This window comes from Nomascus leucogenys, chromosome X (genome assembly GCF_006542625.1).
Source record: "Nomascus leucogenys isolate Asia chromosome X, Asia_NLE_v1, whole genome shotgun sequence".
NCBI lineage: Eukaryota > Metazoa > Chordata > Mammalia > Primates > Hylobatidae > Nomascus > Nomascus leucogenys.
Genome location: NC_044406.1, coordinates 16,674,923 through 16,686,938, shown reverse-complemented (window position 1 = coordinate 16,686,938; position 12,016 = coordinate 16,674,923). Strand labels below are relative to the sequence as shown.

The window sequence follows — 12,016 nt, the reverse complement described above, 5'->3', positions numbered from 1 at the left end:
TACTGATTAAAAAGACCATCTTACTGGAGAAACAAAGGATAAAAAGGAGCCAAATTGAAACTCAGGAACTGAAAAATACGATATCTGAAGTAAAAGATTCACTGGACAGAATTAACCAGAATTGACTGGAGATGACAGAAGAAGGAGTAAATGAACTGGAAGATAGAATAGAAATTATCCAGTGTGAAAAACTAAGACTAAGATTGAGAAAGAAAACGAACAGAGACCCAGAGACCTTTTAAATAATATCAAAGGTCCAATACAATGTAATTGGAGTCCCAAAAGGAAAAGAAAGAGAAACTGGAGCAGAAAAAATATTTGAAGAAATAATGTCTCAAAATTTTCCAAATGTCATGAAAGAAATACATAGACACAAAATACTCAGCCAAGAGCAAACAGAATAAGCACAAAGACATCTAAGCTGAGGCATATTAGAGTCAAACTGTTGAAAACCAGAGACAAAGAGCAAATCTTAAAGGTAACAATGTAAAAATGAAAAAGTACATGCAGAGAAACAAAAATTTGATTAACAGCTGACATTTCTCATCAAAAGCCATGGAGGCCACAATAGAGTAGAACAACATCTTTAAAGGGCTGAAAGGAAAACAAAACAAAACAAAACAAAAAAAAACTGTCAACCCGAAATTCTGTATCTATCAAAAATACTCTTCTAGAATGAAGGTGAACTTAGCGTATATATAATTTTTGTTTGTCAGTTATACCTTAATAAAGTAGAAAAGATTCCTTAGTAGAATTCAATAGTTTTCTTCATATAATTTATACTCTCGTTTATTCTTATTTATTTCTGCATATTTTATGATTTTTGTTGCTATTGTGAAGGAAATCTTTTCCTTATTACTCTTTTCTTTTTTTTTTTATGAGACGGAGTCTCGCTCTGTCGCCCAGGCTGGAGTGCAGTGGCGCAATCTCGGCTCACTGCAAGCTCCGCCTCCTGGGTTCACGCCATTCTCCTGCCTCAGCCTCTCTGAGTAGCTGGGACTACAGGCGCCCGCCACCACGCCCGGCTAATTTTTTGTATTTTTAGTAGAGACGGGGTTTCACCGTGGTCTCGATCTCTTGACCTCGTGATCCGCCCGCCTCAGCCTCCCAAAGTGCTGGGATTACAAGCGTGAGCCACCGCGCCCGGCCCTTATTACTCTTTTCTATGGAACAAAAGATATAAATATTTCTTAAAAAAAAAAAAAGAATGAAGGTGAAGACATTTTCATTTTCAGATAAAAGCATACTAAGATAAATCACTGTCGAACCAGCACTGCAGGAAATGCTTAAAGGAAAATGAGACCGGATGGAAACCTGGTTTCTCAAAGAGAAAGGAATTGTTTTGAAGATGGCAAATCTTTGGGTAAATGCAAATGACTTATAATAACAAGACTATTTGTAACTAATTACAATACAGTGTTGCAGAGTTTATATTTAACAGACATGAAACAATTGTAGTATAAAGGCCTGACGTGGGGGATATGGATCCTATATCATTGCAAGATTTCACCATTTTATGTGAAGTGGTACAATATTAACTTTATGTGGCTTGTAGAAAGTTAAGGATGTACATTCTAATCCCCAGGGCATATTGTAAAAAAAAAAAATGCAAAGAAGTATAGCTAAAAAGCCAATAGAAAATTAAAATGTAATTCTAAGGAATATTTGAATATTCAAATATATTCATTATAAAATATTCTAAGGAATATAAACTATTAAGAAAAGGAAAGGAGGGGCTGGGTACAGTGGCTCATGCCTGTAATCCCAGCACTTTGGGAGGCCAAGGCAGAAAGATCACTTGAACCCAGGAGTTTGAGACCAGCCTGGGCAACATGGCAAAACCCCATCTCTACACAAAATACAAAAATTAGCTGGGTGCAGTGGTGCACGCATGTAGCCCCAGCTACATGGGAAGCTGAGGCAGCAGCAGAATTGCTTGAGCCTAGGAGGTGGAGGTTGCAGTGAGCTGAGATGGTGCCATTGCACTCCAGTTTGGGTGACAGGAGTGAAACCTTGTCTCAAAAGGGGGGAAAAAAAGGAAAGGAAAAGGAGGAACAGAACCAAACACAGAGGAGACAAATCAAAAACAGGCGATAAAATAGTAGACCCAGCCAGGCATGGTGGCTCACGCCTGTAATCCCAGCACTTTGGGAGGCTGAGGCTGGTGGATCACCTGAGGTCAGGAGTTTGAGACCAGCCTGGCCAACGTGGCGAAACCCCATTTCTACTAAAAATACAAAAATTAGTCAGGCATGCTCACAGGTGCCTGTAATCTCAGCTACTCAGGAAGCTGAGGCACGAGAATTGCTTGAACCCAGGAGGTGGAGGTTGCAGTGAGCCGAGATTTCGCCACTGCACTCTAGCTCTGGCAACAGAGTGAGACTCCATCTCAAAAAACAACAACAACAAAAAAAGTAGACCCAGATCCAAACATACTGGTAATTGCATGAAAAGTTAGTGGATTATCCTTTCTAGTTAAAAAGACAGAGATTATCAACATGGATTTTTTTTTTTTAAAGACCCAGATATATCCTGTCTACAAGAGATGCACTCTAAATATAAAGACATAGAATCTTTTCAGATCTCTTGCAGCTGACTGAATTAAATGCCAGCAGTATTATCTTACACGTTCCTGAGTTCAGCCATCCCATATCAGTATCTATAACATTTCCATTTTGTTTCAACTTATGTTTGCTGTATGGTAAAAAAAATAACATTGTGATTTTAAAACATATTGATACTGGTATTTTTCTTTAAAAACACTCAAAATTTACAAAATAAAAATCAAAAGTGAAAGCTAAATATTTCAAAAATATAGTCATGAACATTGAAAAAAATCAAGCAGATTGTTCTAATATAAATGGTAGCAGATGAAATTTTTTAAATGAAAAATAAAAGTAAGAAAAGTTAATAGTGAAATTTAAAGTGAAATAATATTTTAAATGCATTAAAAAATTAACATGTGTGTATATTTTCCAGCTTCTGAAATGTCTTTGTGATTAGTTGGTATAATGGCGAAAATGTAAGATAACACCAAATAGTTTCCTTTGACTGCTTTAGTTTCCAGTTCCAAGCTAATTTGATAATTTTGGAGAGCTCTCTCTGAAAACATTGTTTATTTGATGATGGGGATGGAGAAGCGGCAGGTACTTTAATCTTTTAAAAATTATTTAAAAAATTTTTACTTTTTATTATGAATACATAATACTTGTATGTATTTATGGGGTCTATGTCATATTTGGATACAAGTTGTCATTTTCTTCCTCCCCTTAAGGGAGGAGTGCAGGAGCATATTTTTTCAGTAAATGTACCTTTATTCAATTTCAGTGTTAATGCAAACATACTATCTTGGTATGTCTCAAGACAAAGGATTCAGATTTCAGAGTTTTAAAATAGTGAAAGAATGACATGATCAACCCAGTAATTATAATTCAGTACTGAAAAATAACATGATTGTGTCCAGGCAGTGGCGCATGCCTGTAATCCCAGCACTTTGGGAGGCAGAGGTAGGAGGATCCCTTGAGCCCAGGAGCTCAAATCCAGCCAGGGCAACATAGAAAGACAAAAAAAAAATCAATTTTTCGTTTCTTTAACATTGATAAAGAACACTGTATCAATGTTAAACAAAAAATGTGGTTTACTAGATTACTGTCAACCGAAACGACAGCCATTAATTTAAGCAAATAAATTCCAGCAACATTGAATGTTCTATTTTTTACTCCTTTGTTCCTGCCTTGTAAATGCCCTCTGTTATTACCTTTTCTGTGCACAGGAGTCCCTTCTCTTATATTGGAGAGTCATGTTTGAAGGTAGCTCCTGGAAAACCCCAAGAGTTGATGTAAAATAAACAAAATGCTAGTGAAGTTTAACAATGCTCAGGAGACATTGGTTCTTATAGGCAGTAGGCATAATTTTGTATAGACTTTAGCAAGCCATCTGTGGTGATTTTGTCAGAATTATTATATGTAATATGGAGAAATGTGGGTTAGACACAGCAAAGACTAACTAGATGAGCAACTTCTTTCTGAAAATAAACTGTCCTCTGCCTTGCTGAGATTTTTTTTCTATTGGAGGTATTGCTCTGGGTTAGAGATTTACAGACTTTTCTTTAGCAATGTGAAAAAACTTGTCTTACAGGGAACCTCAAAAAATAAAGTACATTTTATGGAATAAACTAATTTGGCTAAGGTGTGATTAGTTGGAGCAGGGATAGGACAGGGGATCCCAGCCATTTGGTCTCTTTCTCCCCTACCTGGACAGTTCGTGGTCCTCTGAGAAGCTCAGTTTGGAAAGTTCTGCAGTTCATGACACACACACGGGTTTCCAACCTGAGGACTTCTGATAACTAATAATTTTGTAAACCAATGATATTTATAATTTTCTGACTTTCTTATCTAAGAATATATTAATGAGTATTGTATACTTGCGTTTTTTCCCCTTTGTTTTTAACAGGAAAAACCTTTGCCTGTGATATGTTCTACATCTGCAGCTTCTCTAAAATCGCTGACCAGAGACCGTGGCATGTTATATAAAGACGTCGGTTCTGGGCCATGTAAAATAGTGATGTCTACAGGTAAATTCATATTTTAAAAATAGTATAGAATTACTAATCTTTTATCCTGTATTATTTTCAGTGTCTTCGAAGTCCTGGAAATAAAATAATAGGGGAAAAAGATGGTAATATTAAACATTTATCTTAGCATTTTTCACATTAAAGTATTTTGAAATTCTGATTGTTCCATTTTACATTAAGGAAAAAGTCTTTAAATACATGAGTCACTTGAAAATTCAGATACTCTTAAAGTATTTTATCCATTTAAGTAAGATTTATGAAATTTACATTGTCAAATCTATTCTTGTTTTCCCTTTATCTCATTTCAAAATTTGTCTTTTTGTATTGTATGTATTTTCAAAGCTGCCTCAAACCTTTTCTTAATGCCTTTTAAAAATTATCTCCCTTACACTCTCCTATTCCCTGGACTTTTTTTTCCTTTTAATTTTTCTTTCCTGACTAAAAGTAAATTTAGTTTTTTAAAAATAGAAGTCACTTTAAAAATGATTGTTGTAACATATCTCATTTTTTTCAGTTTATTATTTCTGATTTTTAATTAGTAGGAAAGACTAGCTAAATGGATATAACACAAAGGATATAAAACATTGAAATCCTTGTTTAGCTTCACTTGTGTTCAGTAGAATTAGTCCATGTCATCAGCACCGTGGGTTGAATTTTTAATAGCTATTTCATTTCTGAAGGATAACAGTCCTTCCTCTGGCTGTTGCCACAAAGTTGAATTGTATATTTCAACAGAGCAAAACTGAGATTGATCAGTTTTCTTATACTAAATATAGACTATGTGTGTGTGAAAGTTTTGCAATATTAATGATTAAAAATAACATGCTTCTTAGGGGGACAGTTTATTTTATTTTTGGTAGTGATGTGCCCTCACGTTTTGTTTGTTTGTTTGTTTGTTTGTTTGTTTTTTTGAGACAGTCTCACTTCATTACCCAGGCTGGAGTGCAGTGGCATGATCTTGGCTAAATGCAACCTCTGCCTCCTGGGTTCGAGTGATTCTCCTGCCTTGCCTCCCAAGTATCTGGGACTACAGGCATGTGCCACCACACCCAGATAATTTTTGTATTTTTAGTAGAGATAGGGTTTCACTATGTTGGCCAGGCTGGTCTCAAACTCTTGACCTGAGTTGATCCACCCACCTTGGCCTCCCAAAGTGCTGGGATTACAGGTGTGACCAACTGCGCCCAGCTTCCCTCATGTTTTTATAGTGTATATTGATTTGCATTTGTTGATTCTCAGTAAAGAAAATTATTGGAAGTTGGCATTTATGTGATTATAGATGAATTGCCTCTATATCATATGCTTTTATTATACTAAGGAAAGAGTTTATTTTAAAATTTTCTTCCGTGAATCTTGGTATATGTAGAAGGAACATTTTTATTTTCTTAAAATTAATAAAATATTAATATATATCAATATAACTTAACTGTTATATATATCTTAAATTATTTGGTTACTTTAGAAAATACAATTGAGGTGCAGTATTGGTGATTTAAAAGAAATTCAGTCCAAAAAAGAGCATAGCAAGATGACCCATTTTGAAAGGAAATTCTTATACTCTGTATACAATTAAAAGATGAAAATATTCATCTGTCTTTGTGCCATTTTATATAATGTGAGAATGTATGAATAATTGATTTTGTGATGTTCCTAAAATGTCTGTAGGTTTTATGTCATCAGTTTGGATAAGATTCTAAAAAATTGAATAAACATTTTGATTGTTTCTTTGTGGGTTCAGTGTCTTTGCATGAATGTAAAAATACATTTACCTACATATTTTTAGGTAGCAGAAATGGTCATTGATATTAACTATATTTAGGTTTTCTGTGAGTGAAGTGGCTAGTGGGATATAGTAATTGATTATGTAGTGTTTTCACAAAATTTCTTTTAATCAATCAAAAATGCATACGCATTTTTCCTCAAGTCTGTGTCTATGTAAACAAACATGGAAACTTTGGCCCTCACCTGGATCCGAAGAGAATCCAGCAGCTGCCTGACCACTTTGGCCCGGGCCCGGTGAATGTGGTGCTTCGCCGGATTGTGCAGGCCTGTGTGGATTGTGCCCTTGAAACTAAAACTGTTTTTGGATACCTGAAGCCAGATAATCGTGGAGGAGAAGTGATAACTGGTATACTTATCTAATACATTGTCTAATTCAGTCCCTTCCCTTCCCTTCCCTTCCCCCTTCCCTTCCCTTCCCCTTCCCTTCCCCCTCCCTTCCCCCCTTCCCCTTCCCCCTCCCCTTCCCCCTCCCCTTCCCCCTCCCCTTCCCCCTTCCCCATCCTCCCCTCCTCTCCCCTTCCCCTCCCCTTCCCTTCCCCCTTCCCTTCCCCCTCCCCTTCCCCTCCCCTTCCCCTTCCCCTTCCCCCTCCCCTTCCCCCTCCCCTTCCCCCTCCCCTTCCCCCTCCCCTTCCCCTCCCCTTCCCTTCCCCCTTCCCCATCCTCCTCCCTCCTCCTCTCCCCCTTCCCCCTCCCCCTTCCCCATCCTCCTTCCTCCTCCTCTCCCCCTTCCCCTCCCCCTTCCCCATCCTCCTCCCTCCTCCTCTCCCCCCTTCCCCCTCCCCTTCCCCATCCTCCTCCCTCCTCCTCTCCCCCTTCCCCCTCCCCCTTCCCTTCCCCTTCCCCTTCCCCCTTCCCTCTCCCCTTCCCCCTTCCCTCTCCCCTTCCCCCTTCCCCCTCCCCCTCCTCTTCCTCTTCTTTCTTCCTTCTTCTTCTTTTTAGAACAAGGTCTCACTCTGTCACCCAGGCTAGAGTGCAATGGTGTGATTTTGGCTCACTGCAGCCTCCACCTCCCAGGTTCAAGCAATTCTCCCACCTTAGCCTCCTGAGTAGCTGGGATTATAGGCACGTGCCATCATGCCTGGCTAACTTTTGTATTTTTAGTAGAGACAGGGTTTTGCCATGTTGCCCAGGCTGGTCTTGAACTCCTGGCCTTATGTGATCTGCCCACCTTGGCCTCCCAGAATGCTGGGATTACAGGTGTGAGCCACCACAGCTAGCCTGTAATATTTATTATATTAGTATAATAGGACATTTATAGGAGTTATAATATATATTTATAGACTTTAAGCCCTGGTTTGAAAAGTTTACTTTTAAAATGGACAAATTATGTCAGAATAATGTAAATTCGGACAAAAGTCACAGATTCTTCGTTTTACATGCTGTGTTAAGCTCACTATAGGCAGAGTACCTTGGCTGATAATATATTTTATCTATAAGAAGCTCTAAATAAATATGTGACTCAAGAAGTCATTAAGCAATAAGATACAGTTGGTGGCTATGATCAGACACCACAACATTCATACTCATGGAATATTTGGAATAGAAGGAAGTGTTACATAGATCAGTGAGTTTCTGTTGTTGTTGTTGACTTAAGAGTATTTTCAAATGAGGATGTTTTTACCAATACAGGCTATTGTGTTTGAGAGGAGCTTTTATAATTTAAGGTTATTCTTTTATGAATTACAAAAAAACACAAATTAGACTTATAATACCTTTCCTAAAGTGATAGTTTTTTTTTTAATTAGTGTTGTATTTCTCATCTCTCTGAGATTACTGACATCCTTTTTTTTCCCCAATAGCCTCCTTTGATGGGGAAACTCATTCCATCCAGCTCCCTCCAGTGAACAGTGCATCATTTGCTCTTCGCTTTCTTGAGAACTTCTGCCACAGTCTGCAGTGTGATAACCTTTTGAGTAGCCAGCCTTTTAGTTCTTCCAGGGGTCATACTCACAGCTCTGCAGAGCATGATAAGAATCAGTCAGGTGAGAGAAAATGTAAACTCTTACACTTCTATTTAACTTGAGAATCTTGTGTAATTGTTTTTCCTTGTGTTCTCCTCAAAGTAAACATTTTCGCCACAGTGAACTAATTAGAAATGTATAACATATAGTTGTTTTTGTTCATTCAAAATAGGAAAGTAATTGCTTGTATTCATAATGAACTGGAGAATCAAAGCCCATGGCTTACTTATGTTTGGCTTCATTTTGACTACCTCACAGAGTTAAACATTCTCTATTAGACTGAAGTATGGCTTTAAAGTTACTGACCTTTATAATCCTCAGAAGTTAGCAAAGCGTGTTGAGCCCATTGGCTATAAAGATGATTTTGATGCAGTCATTGAGGTTTGACAAATGATGATACGGTTTTGTTGTTGTTTTTGGAGACAGAGTCTCGCTCTGTCACCCCAGGCTGAAGTGTAGTGGCGCAATCTTGGCTCACTGCAACCTCCGCCTCCCAGATTCAAGCGATCCTCCTGTCTCAGCCTCCCGAGTAGCTGGGATTACAGGCACCCACCACCATGCCCAGCTAATTTTTGTATTTTTAGTAGAGACAGGGTTTTGCCATGTTGGCCAGGGTGGTCTTGAACTCCTGACCTTAAGTGATCCTCCCGCCTTGGCCTCCCAAAGTGCTGGGATTTACAGGTGTGAGCCTCCACACCCAGCCCTGTGATATGCTTGAATTTGACATTTGAACCATGGTTGCTTCTCTTCCATAAGAACCCCAAACTGATGCCTGAATAAGAGGGTAGGTGTAAGATAGCCCTGTAGAACCAAAAGCGGGTTTCTTGCTTCTGATCCGTAAAGCAAGAAAGGTCTTTCAGCTTTTATGCAAGTGCTGTTTGTTTTTTGGGAGTGGTTTGTCTCTTTTTCATGTGACTCATGAAAGCTAACTATGTTCTACCGATCATGGCAGGATTGTATGTGGGTCTTTTAAGAGTAGCTGAAATTCTCAGGTGTTATTGCCGCATGGTTTTCTGGCCAGGTGCTGCTGATTCTGGAAATACAGAGTACCATCACAGACTATCTTTTTAAATCCAGGGATTCTAATTCACGTGCCACTCAAGTGTGAAGCGTGGGTACCACGTCTCTAGCTACTACTTTTTTTTCTGGTCCTCCTGGTTACCCACACCCTTCTTCATAAAGCTTGTTTCCTCTACTTCAGTGACATCTCTCATATCCATCCCCTTTTTTCCATTTCCTTGTTACTACCCTGCTTCAGACTGTACTAACCCCTTCTCTGGTTTAGTAAAGCAGGCTCCTAACTGGAGTCCTCTTTCCAGTTTCTCCCCTCTGGTGTAGCTGTCCAGGGAGTCCCTTTGAAATAAAGGTATGATACTGTGACATGCTTGCAAAAAGTATACATGGAGAAGCAGTGGCATGGAGAGCACAGGTGTTGGAGTTTGTCAGACCTGGGTTCCAATCCTGGCCTTGTAATCTCTATGCTGAAAGAGTATAAAGTCTGACCGGCCTACATTTTAATTCAGTTCCTGCTGTTAACTAGCTATGTGCCCATAGACAAAGAACTGAGCCTCTCTAGTTCTTAGTTTCCTTATCTGCAAAGTGGATACCTCTTTAGTTGTGAAATTGAACGAAAGTATATGTAAGTTCTTAGCCTGCATTATGCCTGGCATGAAGTAGGAGCAACAAAAGGTAGCTGTCAGAACTAGGGGGAAGAGGAAGAGTGAAGTTTCATGTTTTCATGTGATATTATCCTTTTTTTTCCTTCTTCAGGAGAGGTAGGAGGTCATCAAAAATGGTAGGAAATTTGGAAGATGGCTAGAAAGGGAAGGGCTACCTGTGTGGGAAGAGGAGTGTCTGTGTATTGATAGGTTTTCTGTTTCTAAGAGTAATTTGGGGAAAAATACGAGTTGGAGATGTTGAGAGTACAGTTTCCTGATTTCTTTTCTTTTTTTTTGGAGGCAGAGTCTCACTCTGTCACCCAGGTTGGAGTGCAATGACACCATCTCGGCTCACTGCAACCTCTGCCTCCTGGGTTCAAGCGGTTCTCTTGTCTCAGCCTCCCGAATAGCTGGGATTGCGGGTGCTTGCCACCATGCCTGGCTAATTTTTGTATTTTTAATAGAGGTGGAGTTTCACCTTGTTGACCAGGCTGGTCTCAAACTCCTGGCCTCAAGTGATCCTTCTGCCTTGGCCTCCCAAAGTGCTGGGATTACAGGCCTGAGCCACCATGCCAGGCTCCATTTCCTGATTTCTTACACAAAGCATTAAGAATGCCAGTAATTTACAAAACCCCATTCTTTGAAAGATTTTAAGGAAAATGTAATTCTTCTTTAAACTGAACACAGAATGTTTGAATTTTCAGATTAATCAAATAATCAGAATAGGTAACTATTTGAAAAAATACACTGAATAATCCACATATTTTACATTATTTTAGGGGTTATTAATTTTCTCTCACAGAATGCTTAATTTAGCCATTTGAAAATGGCTTTGAGTTGGAACTCTTATGTTTTTCTTAAGTTAGCTTGTAGTTAAAGAAGTTGCATATAAATGTTATGAGGTTGATTATTACTAAGATTTCACGTCTAGTATCCCATTTCTCTTACATTTTTTAAAATAAGTGACTCAAAAATAGTTTAAGATAGAGTGATCTTCTTAGGAGACTTTGATTCTGACAAATCTAGTGTTTGCATATTTTAGCAGTAATTTTAAAGACATTTTACTGAAGTATAGTATACATAGAGAAAATTATACATGGAATGTAGCTTGATTAATTTTCATGCCTGTATAATCAGTCCCTGGTTGGAAAAGTAGCTATTACTAGTACCCTAGAAGCACTGCTAATGTGTCAAACCCCCTTTCATCCACTACTACCCCTCACTTCGCACAAGGATACCTACTGTCCTGATTTCTGGTACCATATATTACTTTTGCCTGTTTTTGAACTTTATAGAAATGGAATTATACAGCATTTAGTCTTGTGCCTAGCTTTTTTGGCCCATCATTATGTTTGTAAGATTCATCTGTATTGTTGCATATAGTTAGATCATTCATTCTCATTGCTGTATAATATTCTGTTGTATAAATATGCTACCATGGTATGTATCCATTTGAGTGCTTTCTGTTTTGTGCCCTTGTAAATAGTGTTATGTTTTGTACTCTTATAAATAGTGTTATCATGAACATTCTATACACATCTTTCTGTTCCTGTATCTATCTTGGAGGGAATTGCTAGGTCACAGGAAATGCGTAGATTAAGCTTTAGTAGATACTGCCAAACAGTTTTTCAAAGTGGTTGCCTCAATTTACTTTCCTATCAGCTCTCTGCTTTTTAAAATAGATTATAATTCTCAGGTGAAATTTTTTATTCTTTGATCTTTTCTGTCCATTTTTCCTGTTTTCTTGAACATACTCATCAAAATTGCATTATAGTCTTTGTCTACTGACACCAGTAGTTTTTCTCTCAATAGTTGGTTATATGGTCTTACTTCTTTGCATGTTTACCACTATTTTTTTGTATGTGGGACATTGTATATAAAAGATCCGCAGAAGCTCCAGATTTCTACTTTAAAAAGTTTCCTCTTTTTTAAGCAGAAAGGAGGGCTCATTCCATTCAGTGATTGAGCTGGGTTGGGACTGAATAGCAGTTTTAGTAAGACTCAGTCTCTCTCCTGATTCCTCGCTATTCTTCAGGTGTTAC

General features: G+C 38.3%; 1 protein-coding gene across 3 annotated transcripts in view; it reads left to right on the top strand.

Annotated features, from left to right (window-relative positions):
• The window catches only part of SCML2 (Scm polycomb group protein like 2), a 116,874-nt gene that overhangs the window by 90,999 nt on the left and 13,859 nt on the right, over window positions 1-12,016 (top strand). For all 3 annotated transcript variants that reach the window (XM_030807413.1, XM_030807412.1, XM_030807414.1), the window contains exons 9-11: window positions 4,453-4,573; window positions 6,498-6,701; window positions 8,155-8,337. In XM_030807413.1, coding sequence (XP_030663273.1) covers window positions 4,453-4,573; window positions 6,498-6,701; window positions 8,155-8,337 — 508 coding nt within the window. The remainder of the gene's footprint in view (window positions 1-4,452; window positions 4,574-6,497; window positions 6,702-8,154; window positions 8,338-12,016) is intronic.